At 38.4% G+C, this 15439-nt stretch overlaps 1 protein-coding gene and 1 long non-coding RNA gene across 2 annotated transcripts; one reads left to right on the top strand and one right to left on the bottom strand.

Moving 5' to 3' along the window:
- Positions 1-120: 120 nt before the first annotated feature.
- Positions 121-8935, top strand: LOC135686556 (uncharacterized). Its single transcript, XR_016143839.1, has 4 exons — positions 121-216; positions 885-2339; positions 2587-8408; positions 8797-8935. It is a non-coding gene; the product is annotated as an uncharacterized LOC135686556 (long non-coding RNA).
- Positions 1393-15423, bottom strand: LOC135686551 (uncharacterized). Its single transcript, XM_065202806.2, has 5 exons — positions 15030-15423; positions 5837-5906; positions 4752-5269; positions 3879-4087; positions 1393-1800 (listed from the first exon to the last, which is right to left on the bottom strand). The coding sequence occupies exons 1-5, from the start codon at positions 15365-15367 to the stop codon at positions 1445-1447; spliced, it is 1491 nt and encodes a 496-aa protein (XP_065058878.2). The 5' UTR covers positions 15368-15423; the 3' UTR covers positions 1393-1444.
- Positions 15424-15439: the final 16 nt, after the last annotated feature.

Below are 15439 nucleotides of genomic sequence, written 5' to 3'. Positions count from 1 at the left end.
TTGCTAAAACATTGTAGGCCATATAAAATGCTTACAGTGCTAAGTGCAGTGTGAAACACAATACGATCCTGGTTATGTCATGCTCATAAGCAGAGTTACATTAATTATTCATGGGCGATATGCTTGGCAGCCCCAGGTTCTTAACCAACAGATTCTTCTCTCTTTTGATTAGCAACGATAAACCTGCATACCAAACAGCATTTTTACTCGATACTGGTGAGCATCTACTTTTTCTCTACAAAGTCGAACTGCAGACATTATACGACACCAGTCAATATTCAGCGAGGAATGATGCATCAAGCCCATATATCAAAATTCAATAATCCTAAGATTCATCATTTCGAATTCAAAAGCGATGGGAGAAATTTGAAGATCCTATGTCTTTAAAGCGCATTAGATAACTGTAGAAAACTTATTTAATTTACAATTCGCTCAGTTTCTTGATTCAATAAGAAAACGAAGGCTTCCCGTTGTAAATTATTCCTCTGGCTACATAAGTAATTCTTCATGTCAGTTATATTGTAAAATGTCCTATCTAATTTTTTAGTTTTTTATATGTTGGTTAAACAAAAATCGACATATGTAAACTTTATGAAAATGTCTTTGCTACGGCTAAAAAAGCAAGACACTCTAAAGCTTTTATTGTCTTGGAATAAAGGTACATGAGGTTTTCTCGTCAAACTGGCCTCCGCGATTTTGCTTTTTCTCAGTTTAATTTGTTTCTTATTCGGGATCATTAAAAAAAGCGCTTGTCAAAAGAAATCACTCTATATCACCTAGGGGCAATCGAAGTCATTTCGTTGTTTGGAAATACGATATCCAATGTTGCGTTCAAACGTTTCATTTTGTCCTGATTCGTATAGCCTTTGCAAAAATTCTTTTAGGGAAAGTGACCCAATTCAATGGAGGACCGTTTATGCGACAACCTAGCTTCCATTTACGACTTGGATTACTGGAACAACTAATCTAACCCAAGACTCGAAGGAATTTTTAGAATGATCAAAGGATTAATACTCTGGAAATCATGCCATTGAAAGCGGACCAGTGGGACCTGATGGCAGGATGCTGGATAGATTAGTTCCAATTTCAAATCTGGCCGCTAAGATGTTTCTTAGATTTATAACTTACATCGTGAAAAAGGCGGTCACTTATGCAGAACTGAGGAAAATAGTAAAGGGGTGATATTATCTTGCTCTAAGCGCCAATCGAGTGACAAAGAAATGACGTCATGAAAATATGTGTGACGTCATAATTAAGGCTGAGTGTAATCCCTGGGAAATTTTGAGAGATTGCGAAATCAGTCAAAAAGAAAAATTTTACTCACGAAATAGGCTTTGCCTACATCATCTAAAACAAAAGGTTAAATATTGTGAAGGCAAAAACAAAACAAGAAAAGGTGTTGATACTATTATAAAGAGTTGTGTAGCATGTGGTGACAAAAACATTACAATGTAAAGATAAAGATTACAGAACATAACATAGAAAGTAACGCGAGAATCACAGATAATAGTTTGTCAGAAGCATCGCTACATGTCGCCTTTTTACGAGGCTTGTACTCCGGGCATTTTGCATTGTCTGACATGCAGCTTAACAACTCATCTGCTTGCTTCCTGCCAAATGTGTACGCTCCGTGTGCGTAACCAAAGTTATCAGAATCTGTTGCAGCTTCGCCGCCGAACCATAACCTTTTGTTCACTGGAGCTTTCAGATCCTCGTAAGTGTATTTGTCAGAGCCAATCACTGGAGAGGAATATGAACCGAAGGTTGTGTTGTCTAATGACCAGCGGCTGACAAATATGCCTGAAACAGTTCAAGATAAAATAGTGACATTTTAATGTCGGCTTTGAAGAAAAGAAAATTGCGAGTGACTTTGTTCCATGTCCAGAAAACCCAGCGTACATGGGCCTACCACTGGGGCCTACAAGGGCGACTGTGCTAGCCTGCGCGCAGACTCGATTGGTTTTCCCAGAGATGAATTTAATTGAATGATAAATTTAGAGTTTGTCTCCCAGTAGAGTCTGTGAATCAGCGACAGCAACTGTGTCCGCTGATGTCAGCATTTTGAAACGATCGTCCATGCGTGACGCATTGCGACAGACGCAAGCAAGTTTTGGTAAGGAAAAGTTTGGACGTGCAGTTATTGTTTTCATCGCCGTTATTTGTATTGACAGTGGTTTTCAATGGGTTTTTTAATGTTAGCAGTTGAACGAAAGATGTATTTTTTGTCAAGACAAATCCATATGGAAAATTATTTCCTTGGTGAACTGCCATGCATGGCGGCATAAAAGAAGGCCTACTGATCGTTATCGAAAATTCCGTCAAATGTTTAGCTCTCAAAAGTAAGTGTACTTGATTGTAAATACTTAATGTAATGAATGTAAGTTTTAAATCTAAGATGGCAATTTTAACTTCATTTGTCTTTGCTTTATGAACTGAATGCTACAAATTATGAAGTGTCTACCCTTGGCGAGGGTGAAGTCGCATCGTGAGTTTCCCTTGGCTTGCAAATGCAAGATGTATCATTTAGATATGCATTGATTCATTAGAAATTTCATGACAATAAATTTCCTTCAACCTTTGTTGTAGGTTGACGTGAATCTCAAATTTGAAGGACTTCCTCCGAGACTTTGCATGCAGCTCCCTGCACTACAGGTTTGAAAAATCTCGTAAATGATACTGTGAACAGAAATCAACTGAATATTGAAGTTGTTTAAAGAGACTCTAACGTTCCCTTAAAGTTGTTGCTATTCATTTAATTGTTTATATCTATTCAATTTTAAACAATACATCTTTAAATTGTATTCATTTAATTTCTTGCTGAATCATAGTGGCTTGATTTTGGCAAGTTGTTTGTATTTTTGCCTTTCGAAAAATTGATCGAAATGTAAATTAAAAAAGACAATCTTTCAAGGGGCTTATGATAAACAAGAGGGTAACGAATATTGATCTAAATTTTCTAAACTTGGCTGGAAATCGAGAGGAGAATGATATGGCTGTGAGCTGTTGGGGCAATGTCTTGGCAATCCTAAGAAAAAACTTGAAAGAGACTTGATCACAATTGATCATCCTTGATCACAATAGAATGAAGCAATTCCAAGGCGGCAGGAAGCTTGACTAAAGCATCTTTGGACATTTTCCTCGCTCCAGGCTCCAACTGCGACTAATCTTCCTCCTGCAGGCTTTTCTTTTGCCATTTTTATTTCACAATAACAATGGGAAAAGTTTCTACCAATCAGGAATGGTTCCAAGAAACTGGGAACCGCACGTGACCTCGGACACGGTTTTTGTCGCTGATATGCAGACTCTACTGGGAGAGAAACATTGAATTTTCCAATCAACTAAATTTCCAATCAACCAGATTCATCTCTGGGAAAACCATTCGAGTCTGCGCGCAGGCTACGACTATGCTAGCAAAATGGTTCATTGCTTGATTCTCTGGTGCACACTTTTTTCAAGAAAAAACAGTTTATAAGAACATCAAGGCTTGATTTGCCAAAAAAGGAACAGCCTAAAAAAAGCACAGCCAGTGTCGAAAAACTCCAGAAAACAACAGTATGCTTTCTAACATTTTCTGTTTGAAAACAAGAGTTGTTCACTTGTGCTATTATAAAAAAGCCAAGTGATCTTAGAATAATTTATAGAATGTAAATGTAGAAAAATGTTTGTTGAAATAAAAACAACATTAAGGAAACCCGAGCCACAAAATATTCAAAAATTAAGAACATCGGAGTCCCAGCAAAATTTCTTGGTTTTTACATAATAAGTGTAGTTAAATTAGTGCATAGCCTAAGTATACAAACTGTTTATGATCCCGAGCTGAATTAATCTACGAAAAATTACGTTATTCCTGCCATCAAGAAAAGTGTAGGCCATCAAACCTGTTGCTGTAGTTGCACTGGGGTAGACTTGTCTCAGTACGGCCATAACTTCGTCTTTCACTTGGGCATCTGTCAACTTCTCAACCCGGACACTTTCTCTGTCGGTTACTGTGGCAATCAACATTTTCTCACCAGGAAAAAGTCCAGACCTGTCCAAGTTATGAAAATGGACGTAGTGGCCTCTTTTCTCGCTTGCAACCAAAATGTACCTTTAAAGACAATATTTAGTTTTAACCTGGAAATTTGCTTGGCCGTCAAAGATTGACTTTCTAAAATAAAGGAATCTTAGATACAAACAATCTTTTGGTGGTACAAAACTTGTAAATGGCTTTGAAAAAAGCAAACATTTAGTAAACTAAAGCTTTTCGTCTGACACTCTTCAGAGTTTAAAACGTCAGAACATAGATCGAAAACTCTACGCTAGGAAATATATATACCCAGTTGTGGATCGAAATAGGCCAATCAGAAAACACGAGCACATGACTGTATAGGTTGACCAATCAGTGCCGCTTGCCTATTGAGACTAAAAGCTTTAGTTTACTAAATGTTTGCTTTTCTCAAAATCTTAGATACCTTCAACCTTTGTGACATTGAAAGGATGTAAGGAGGCATTTTTTGAATTTTTCAGTGAAATAACATTGAAATAAACCATGATTATGCATTGGAAGCTACATGCGATTGTTTGCAAAAGAAAAATACAGTAACTATGGCCAAAGAACATTACTATGTATTTGACGGGCAATCTTGAAAATTCTTAAATTGAAATGACAAGCAAAATACATGTTTGTTTGCGGAACCAATGAACAAGAATTGAACATATAAAATTATCCTAAATTTTTACTTACTTTCATTCAGGAAAATCATAAGACCTACCTGTTATCATCCCAGAACTTGGTTGGGAATTTCAAAAAAATTTTCGTGTAGTAACCCATCGGTAACATATATGCAGCCTTTGTTTTCCAATGCGGCAAAGGAGGGCTGAACTCTACCATAGAGCTCACGAGAACCCCAGTGCTAAACGTGACGTACGCATAGTCTGCTTCGTACGTATCTCCGTTTGTTGCAAGGACAGTGACTTTATTTGCATCATAAGTTATCTTTTTAACCCGGGTATTCAGTTTAACTTTGCTTGTAAAATTCTTCGCAGTTTCCCGCAGTAAGTAAGCGAGCCCCCGCGTGTCAACGACGATTTCATCACTCCCTTCTCCAGTAAAACCGACGGATTGGGCACTAAGTATCCAGGGAGGTGATTCATTTTCAAAATCACTAAAGTAGTAGTCGATCGTCTTCTCTGCTGGGGTTTCTGGTCGCCAACCTACAAGCTCTAATGCTGTCTTCAAAGGTATGTCAAATTCTCCTGCAGCTGACATCTTTTCGATCACTGTGTACATCTGAAAATGATATTTGTAAGGACTATGTGCATCACATGAATAAAAAGCTTTATGCAATAGAAAACAACATCTCTCGCCAAGGAAATTTTCAATGCTCATAGAACTTGCGCGAATTGGGTCAAATCGGAACCTAGACCAAAATGAATTACTTTGATGAAAAGAAAAAATCGTGTACAATAAAGGGGGTTTATAATAAAGAGGGCGTAAGAAAAAGGGGGTGTAAAATAATGTTTCCATGTTGATGTATTCTGCGTGGAATAAGATAGACCGCAAGGCGCGGGACCGTTAGTAAGTATTCCAAAAAGGTGCACTCTCTAAGAATGGGGGCATCCTCGAGATGGGCCTGTTCTGCGGGCAGCTTATAAAAAGACTTGAAAATTTTATTTTACTTTTCAATTCTGTCGCCTTTTAGTTCTCAGTTTTAAAATAGAAATGTTTTGATAACGTCCAATCAGAAAAATCATAAAAATAAGTGCGCTTTTTAAAAAGCGTTTTCTGTGAATTTACAGTTTTTTCGGAGAGTCCACTCAAGCAATGCTAAGAGCATCAAATGTACATATAACGTACTTCCTCAGTTTTTGTTCTCAATTTCTTGTATAAAGCCATAGCTCCAGGAACAATGTTGCCTTTTAAATCCCTGTTAAAATAAAGAGGTTTAAAGAATACGTTTTGAAGCTTCTAAGAAAAGTTTGAACTAAAATTAAGATTAGAAATTCTCACGGTTATGCTAGTCACAACTATATATTTAGATATTCTATTAAATATAACCTCCAGGAACCTGGAAGAGCCTGAAGGGTTTGCGGCTGTTCATTGTCGAAAACAAGAAACCAAGTAAAACGCACGATTCTTCTTGGCACGTTTTACACCCATACACAGGGCCATCACTAGACTTGGTGAATTTTCAAACTTGTCGACAAAAAGGATGGCTCACCCTCTTGTTCAATAGAGCTAGTAACGGCCCTGCAAGTACCTTGTTTTGGCTGCTGGTCGTTTGCCTGTTGAAGGGCTAATAGCGTCTGTCAAATGAGGCAGTAGCGAAACAGAGGCTCATGGAGTAAGTCTACTGACTGCCGCTCTTCTGAGATGTTTTTCTGAAGGGCGTATGTCGCTTTAGCAGTTGCCTATTACAACAAAAACATTTGGATTTGAGCCAATTGTTTCGTGACTTTTCAATTCTGATTCATGAATTTTTACTGCCGAGAAAATTCAACCTTGATCCCGTATTTGTACTAAACAACAAAATGATTGTATTGCATTAGCCAATCAGGTTCACGACACATCTACTTTAAAACAGACTTTTGTCTCCTTTTCTAAAAAATTTACAAACAAACGCTTGATCATGGCACCTCCTTCCCGCCCTAAATTTCATGTCTGGCAAACTGCATTTATTTTTCTGTAATGTGCTGCTCTTCGACTTACTCCAAATCATTATTCATACTCGTTTTCTGCTAATAATTATGTTTCTGAGCACAAATCACGTCTTTTTCTTCTCTTCTCGAAACTCTAGGCCGTTCCCTTCTCATCAAAACATTATATGACGTAAGAATTTGTCGGCGCCTTTGAAAAAAGTGATGAACTCGATTAATTCTTGCTGCTTCGTACAACTTCAAGCAACTTGTAAGGTCGTTTACATGATCACATTCTGTGATCACATAAAATATGTGATGCAAATGTGACCTGAATATGATACACGATCACTTTTCAGCATGTTGGTCCAATATCGGAAAAAGTGATGGTAAAAAGTGATCGTGTAAACGCCCCCAACACGTAATCGAGTATGCTGATCACGAAAATCACCATAAAATTTTCGAAAAACAAAAACTTTCGTAATTACAGCTGTTTCGAGGTCGATTTTTGCTTCAATTTCTGTCACAAAGGATTGGGTCGAGTTTAACAGGAAGTGACGTAAAGTTGTTGTGTTAGTGAAAATTTAGATTGCTAACTAACAAGAAATTATACGGCGGAGTTTTACTTGCGAGTTTATGAACATGTCTCACGCAGGGCCGTCGCTAGCGGGGGGTGGGGGGGGTGCGGGGGGTGCAGCACCCCTAGGAAATTCTTGTCGGCAAATTTTCTAAAAGTAGAGTTTTGTCGGGTTTTACTTTCGAAGTTCTCAATGCGATAGCTTTAGCAAAAAGTTTGGGTAAGATGAAGATTAGACCGAAAAAGTATCATCCAAAAACCCTCATCAATTCAAAATAGGTACAGATGGCGCTATGGGTGTCACGGAGGGGCAAATGTCCACCACTCCCTGTCGGCAGCCGGAGTCTAGAATCTAATGTCCAATATCCAGGGCGACCTAATTTCTACCTAAAGTTTGGGGACAAAGTTTATTGAAAAACTCTGAACGCTGATCATGGAGGTACTGGAAGCCACTGTAAGCAGGGCTGCCGAGGGGGGCAAGGTGGCAAAGTGCCTCAGGGCCTTGAGGTTGATGGGGCCTCAAGTAGTAACGAACTCCATTTTAAGAATGAAGTCAATAAAATGTAGAAGAAGTATGCCGAAAAATAGTTGAAAGTTTTAAACGATTGCAAGTAAGGAGTGCAAGAAATATTCTGAAATGCATTTTAAGACAATCTAAAGGGCGTGGTCGCAAAAAATTTCTGCTCGCTCCGCTCGCAGGGGCCACGTCTTTTCGGTTTCCTTAAAGGCCTTCGAAACCTCTTGGCGGTCCTATTAGTAAGATCTACTCATGCAAACTAAGTACCCACAGTCACTCGAAAATTGTAGCGATCATTGACTAACGAGAACATACTCTTTCATAAACAAAATCAATTCCGTCAAAATACCACACCCCCAAATTGAAATACCTTAGGCCACGCCCTATTTTGTCGGCAAATTTTTGACTGGCACACCCTTAGTGAAAGTGATTAGCGACGGCCCTGGTCTCACGGCAAATATTCAAGCTCGAGGGCGTCAGCTTTTGAGGAAAGTGAAGGGGAATAGCTTTTAGGTGCTGCTGATGGGCTATTTTCGCCTTGCAAGAATGAACCAGTCTTTTTTCTGCGGATAATTCAGACGAGGAACCAGTCGAAGCTGGCATGGCTCGAAGCTTTCATGACCGGGCAGAGGACGAAGATGGAATACAAAAATCCCAACTGCGTGATCGATGGCGAGGAATTATTACTTTGAGTCAATGGTAAGTGAAATAAGTTGTCATTGTGTTTGTTAGTGTTATAAATTCAGTATTCCCTTTACATCTCTTCTGTTTTTAGGCCACCATTCCCTGATCATAGCGGCCTGGCCTATTGCGTTGTATTGGCGAATGAAGAAGAAGTTATACAAATACTGTCTAGTTGTTATACTGTAGAAGTTATACTGTCTAGAAATACCAATTCTGTTTGGCACCTTCAATTCTTAGAATTAGTAAATTTAATATTTTATTTTCATTAAATCTGGCAGAAATGAGTATACCATATACATATAATATATATATATGTAATGTAATGATCCTGCCGATTCTAAAGAATGTAAGAGAATCTCAAATCAACCATTATATTAAGTCATACAATGTTTTTGTTCAATAGGTATCTCTGTGCAATGGCATACAGTCTTGGTGTCTGTCAGAGACAAACGTAGATACTTCAATTCCAGAACTTCTGAGAGATTCAAAACCTTGTTGATGCCAAAGCAACTCCATCTGTGCAGAGCTTCCGTTAACGCTGCTTGCCTGTGAAGAACGAGGAACACAAATTTCAATGTTTACATTAAACAACGAACATGATCCAAGATTAATTTTTTGGTCTTGACGAAGGCTGTCCAGGTCAAAGACCACTATTTCTGTTATACAGAAACGACTGAGTCCGTGATTTAATTGAAAGTTTTTATATCATGTTTTGTTACTTGATGACTTCTGTTTATTGTTAATCGATTCTCACTTGCATTTTGAATCTTTATCCCATAGAATATAATTTCCCTGCTTCTTAAATATTTCTTGAGTTGCCAACCCCCTGCTTTTTTAGCTTCCAAAACCTTTTTCGCTTTTGTATAAAATATTGAAGTAGTTTACATTTGTTTAAATGGTTTAAAAAAATAACTGCAAAATTGAATATCTTGGTTATTCTTATGTATTAAAAACGGTGATATGGACCCGACGTTGCTAAAACGAGGAACAAGCGGAACAACCCAGTAACAAGCGGAACAACCCAGTAACAACCCAGTAACAAGCGGAACAACCCAGTAACAACCCAGTAACAAGCGGAACAACCCAGTAAAAACCCAGTAACAAGCGGAACAACCCAGGAACAAGAAGAACAACCTAGAAACAAGCGGAAATGTGAATTAATTGTTTAGTAAATAACACATGGGGGCGTTTATAATCCAACTCTCTGAAGTTCGTGTGGGCTAGAACTATCAAGAGGCCGTCAATCATGTCTTCGTCTGTTTTGGAGGCTTTGTGATTTTGCCAACGGACAGAGAGAATCTATCGACCCCGGATCGGAACGAAAAATAAATAGTAAAGCATGCCTAAAGGGGTATGGGGAATGCTCCCCCAGAAATTTTTGAAAATGGTGGCTACTCTGGTGGCTATTTTGGTTGCTAAAATAGCTATGCTGGGTAAACTGCTCTGGCGGCAATGGCTAAGATAGAGGGAATCAGAGGGGGCAACAAAACCCTGCAGAGCTAGACCGAGGGGCAATTCATAGACAGGACATATAGCCTGACAATCTGAAATTCAAGCTAATGTTTGCTTTCTCAACGGATTCTGGTAGTAGGGAGTTCAGGCTTTCATAATATGCCAGGTGACTTTTTTGAAAATGCCTGGATGTCACGTGACTGATGACGTCATTAAACGGTAAAAAGTCAGACAAAATCATCGTTAGCTCCGCACTGAAGGGTTATTTTTTATCGCAACTTACATATTTTGACTCGTCTCATTGCAAGCTTTCAAATGATATATATTTAAGCAAGATTTGCCGACATAAGTATTTTCATTATGATGTCATAACAAATTTTGCATGACGTCATCAAATATTTTATTGTCATAAAATGATACGTTAGCATAATTTTGTTTTAATATGGCGCTGGCTGTCAGCAAAAGCTTTTCTTCCATATGTTTTTCAATCAAAATAATTAGTATTTAGTTCATTTAAATTGAATTTATGCCAACCGCAATAGCCAAAGTTTAAATAAAGAAGTCGTTACTATCTGACGAGTGAGTCACTTCTTCCCCCGAAGTTGCAAAGTCTTGCTCCCACTTTGAACCGGACAATGATTTCTCTGCATCCGCATTTGAATGTTACACTAAATCGAAAGAATGTCTTGGCAATATAGGCTATCCAAGATGTCCCACCGATGTGCTGAAGGTGCATGACTTTTTTCAATAAGGCTATCTTCTGCTGCGAAATAAGGCCATCTCATAAATAAAATACTTCATCTGGCATTTTTCTGATGGTGGATTTATATATGGATTTGGCTCCTTGCACATAAAATTAAGAAGAACAGCTTTATCTCCTTGTCACAGTACACCTTCAGGAGTTGCAAGACTAGAGTTATGGTTTTGATGGGATATGAAAATGCCTTTTCGATAGAGGCAGCCTTGCCAATCACGAAAGCTTAGTGGTCTTCGTTCATTATTGAGACTGCTTTCGCTCTTTTTGTGAATCTTTGTGCCCCAGAATGCAGCTTAAGTTTCTGACTATACTTTCGTTGCCAGCAACAACCTACAATTCGAGCAAAATAGCTCATTTCTTCGAGATATTTCTTCCATGTTAGCGCTAGTGTCATCAGTCCGTGAGAACATTTTGTAAAAACGCCACCAGAAAACGCCAGATGGAGATTAGACGAGACGGCCTGAGTTCGTAGCATCAAACCCAAGGAAACATTCAGTGTTTGGTTCAAGAACATTCATGGATGTGCTAATCCTCCTTATGAGGCTAAAGCAATGAAAGTGGAAACAAAGTCAACGTTAAATATTTAGAAACAGCACACGAGCAAGCAAACGGAAAAAGAGAGTCAGCAAGGCAAGTGCATATAAAAAATGGAGAGGAAAAGATACTCCAAAGTAAGAAGAGTATTTTTACATTGATGAGAAAAAGAGAATCTTATGAGACTTGCTCCCGAATTCTTTCGAAGCGCTGAGGGTCACAGGCCCCTGACAATTCAATTTATCGTAGCTTAAGGAGGAGAAGCATCGGAGACTTCAAAAAGCAAGTAGAAGTCCCTCCAAGATGTAACCACAAAAAGATACTGATTTATGTGTGCTGCTTGTTCATGCAACACAGAAGTACAAACCCACAAATTAGTGGTTTATGTGCATAAATAACAAACAAATCGTCAAGATTTGAAGCATCGCTGAAACTTTTGGTTCCAAAATTTGCTGTATTTTATCACAGATTAATTGAATTGTGGGCTGAGACAACTGCATATAAGCACAACATTGATAAGGTTACTGTGAAAAAAGCTAACGAGGAACCAGAAACAAGTCATCATTAAAAGTCTCTCCGAAGGAGTTATCGCAAAAGCAAAGACATTCGCGAAACAGCAGAATATAGTGGAACAACATATAAAAGCTATTTAGGGACAAATATATTTATCAAATCTGAAAAAATCATCTGCAGCAGTTCCAGCAGATCCATAATCACTCAATCAGAAAAGAATTAAATTGTATCAACTTAACAAGGTTATTTTGGCTACACTGTTTAGGTGCAACTACTAGAAGACATGTCCCAAAAGCCTGATGTTGAAATTTGGACGACATACTCGACCGTTTAAAGTCTAAATGGTTCACAGGAAAGCAGCTTCCTCATCTCCGAGAGCTTCCTTTACATCACAAGAATATGAAGGTGACGCAGGAGATGAATTTACCCATGAAGAAAATCATACACTTTCATACTCAGCGCTAAAGACCTATAGTGCGAAGACATCTTGGACAGCCTATAATAGTGCGAAGATATTTTCCGACTTAGCAACAGTCAAATGCAGATGCAGAGGAATCATTGTCCGGTTCAGAGTGGGAGCAAGACTTTGCGACTTCGGAGTAAGAAATGACTCACTCGTCAGATAGTGACTACTACCTGTTTCGAACTTTGGCTATTGCAGTGGGCACAAATTCAATTTAAATGAACTAAATACTAATTATTTTGATTGAAAAACATATGGAAGAAAAGCTTTTGCTGACAGCCAGTTTCATATTAAAACAAAATTATGCTAACATATCATTTTATGACAATAAAATATTTGATGACGTCATGCAAAATTTGTTATAACGTCATAATGAAAATGCTTGCAATGAGACGAGTCAAAATATGTAAGTTGCGTTAAAAAATAACCCTTCAGTGAGGAGCTAACGATGATTTTGTCTGACTTTTTACCGTTAAATGACGTCATCAGTCACGTGACATCCAGGCATTTTCCAAAAAGTCACCTGGCAGATTATGAAAGCCTGAACTCCCTACTACCAGAATCCGTTGAGAAAGTAAACATTAGCTTGAATGTCAGATTGTCAAGCTATATGTCCTGTCTATCACTCTTGAAAATTGCGTACAAGATTTTACCAAAAAAAAGATTTCTAGGGATTTTCAGATAAAACAATAGGATTTTCAAAGAAGGTGTACAAGATTTTCTTGGAGTGATTTGCCCCTCGAGCTAGACTCCTATTTTGTCAGGAAAACCTCTGGTCTTCTAGAAATTTTCTATGTTTATCTACTTGCTATGTTTTATAGGAAAGAATTTAAAGCTAAATAAAAATAAGAATATCTGAATATGTCAAAATATTTATTTATTTCAGTTCTGATGTCGCTATATTTTGTGTATTTAGATATGATTGTATTTATCATTTTTACTGAGGCGGAAAGTTAACCTCTTCTTTAATCTAAATTATAAGTTGTAAGAGGTTGCCCATTGTATTCCTTCCCATGCAGTACATTGTTATAAAGGAAACATACTACAGTAAGACAATTATTGGTGGGGCTTCAGATACCCCCCCCCCTCAGCCCCCCGGCTCCGACGGGCCTGAAAAATGTGATTGCAACAGGGCTACATGTACAGATTTACACTATGGCATGCACATCTATTTGCAACAGTGTGTCTGTTGTGATCGAATTTAGTTTTTATATTTATATTTTTTCATAAATTGTAACAAAATACAACGACATCAGAACTGAAATAAATATTTTGACATATACCCCTTTAGGCATGCTTTACTATTTATTTTTCGTTCCGATCCGGGGTCGATAGATTCTCTCTGTCCGTTGGCAAAATCACAAAGCCTCCGAAACAGACGAAGACATGATTGACGGCCTCTTGATAGTTCTAGCCCACACGAACTTCAGAGAGTTGGATTATAAACGCCCCCATGTGTTATTTACTAAACAATTAATTCACATTTCCGCTTGTTTCTGGGTTGTTCTTCTTGTTCCTGGGTTGTTCCGCTTGTTACTGGGTTGTTCCGCTTGTTCCTCGTTTTAGCAACGTCGGATATGGACCCCACATAGAGAGACAAGGAGTCCCTTTTTCCATAAAGCGAGTGCCCCCGGTGTTGTCGGGTCATTACCAATAACATATCTCAGCTGTTACACAATAGAACGTTGTTAGGCAGTTATAAAAAAACAATAGGAAACTTATTACTCACCATGCTTTTTTCATTCTTGCTTCGTTCTTTGTCTTGTTTTGGTTTGCGAACTGAGGGTAGAGCATCACGTCGAAAAAATGTTTTGGTATTTTTTCGGTGTCAAAACCAGGAGGAGAAGGAAATGTACGGGAAAAATCAGTCGGAAAAAGGTGCTCTTGAATAAGATGATGGTTCGATATCTTTACGCTGCATTTTTAATAAGTAATACCAAGCGGCGAACTTCTGTTGGGGCAGGTTTTCCAGGATGGCAGTCAAGCACAACGGTATCTTCCTCAAGGGGGTATTCGTTCCATAAAGTCATGCACAACACTTTATTTCAATTTTTATCAATTTTATAATGAACCAAAAAGTTTTTCTAAATTACTTTCCGACCTTTGATGGCATTGCTTGAGTTATATAAATAAAACTTATTACAATTATGGAGGAAAAAATATTTAGGGGGACACAACAGTAGTGCCCACACATAGTGAAACCATACAGAAGCCTTGTTCTATTCAACGGATACACAACCACTTTACGTCACAGGGGAAGGTTCGACCGCGTTTTTGTTGTGACACACATTGGGTGTTGGAAAACCCCGTTTTTTGGGGAAAGTAAGTCGCAAATGAAAAAACTAAGTTCACCATCGTTACCAGCGATGTTTCTTTGATGATTTAAGCGAATAAAAATGTTCGTGTCATATGCACTTTAAGCAGTTAGATTGCTAGCTTCAGACCTCATTTACCAACAAAGTGAGCGAAAAAGCACTCACGCATGGCTAAAAGTCCTCGTTTTTGTGATAAAACGTTTTCCAAAATTGCTGTTTACAGTAGCTCAGCCTCAGCTTGTTCTCAATTTGTTCTTAACTTTAGACCAATCTTGAGGCTTGTGTTCTTATAAAATTTTTCTTTTAAAAAAAGAATGCAACTGCAAGTTCTAATTGAGACAGCCAACGCCAGAAGGTAGAAAGAGGCTTATCGTTATCATTTGATCTTGATTAAATCTCTTTAGATGATTTTTATGCTATTAGATAGCATACCTATTTCCGAGGGGGACTGGGCCCTCCAAACTTTCAATAGGAGAGGCTCAAGCCCAAGAGCCCCCAATCCCCCCCTCCCCCCTAAATCTGCGCCTGCTTGAAAAATCCTCGCCATGCTTGTTACACAGGGGTGTGATGTGATAGACACATGCAGAATGAAGTGTCCTTACCTAACGATAAAATCAGTATAGTTGTCAGCAGTTGCTGCTAGTCCAAACTTCTGTTTGAGAAGATAGAGCGAATTGCTTTTACTGATTCCATGAATCCAGCCAGCTCCCTCTTGTATGGTCAGATTTCCAAATTTAGTATCCTTCAATCTGCCGCCTATGTAACTCTGGGCCTCCAAAATTAGAAATTCCTTCTCCCCTTTATCGAATAACCGTTTTGCAAAACCAATACCTGCTGCACCGCCACCAAGAATCAACACCTTTGTATTCATTTTCGCTGCCGATATCCATGACGAATAACTGACGAGCAAAATCACGGCAACTCTCCATGCTACTTCCATCTTCGAAATTCGTGTTACGATCAATGCTAGGGCTAGGGTTGACAAAGGATTGCAAATCGAAGCACACACACA

The sequence above is a fragment of the Rhopilema esculentum genome, chromosome 6 (genome assembly GCF_057945365.1).
Source record: "Rhopilema esculentum isolate cy_ngs chromosome 6, ASM5794536v1, whole genome shotgun sequence".
Classification (NCBI taxonomy): domain Eukaryota; kingdom Metazoa; phylum Cnidaria; class Scyphozoa; order Rhizostomeae; family Rhizostomatidae; genus Rhopilema; species Rhopilema esculentum.
Note: the sequence above shows the minus strand (reverse complement) of the source record. Positions and strands in the feature narration are given on the sequence as shown.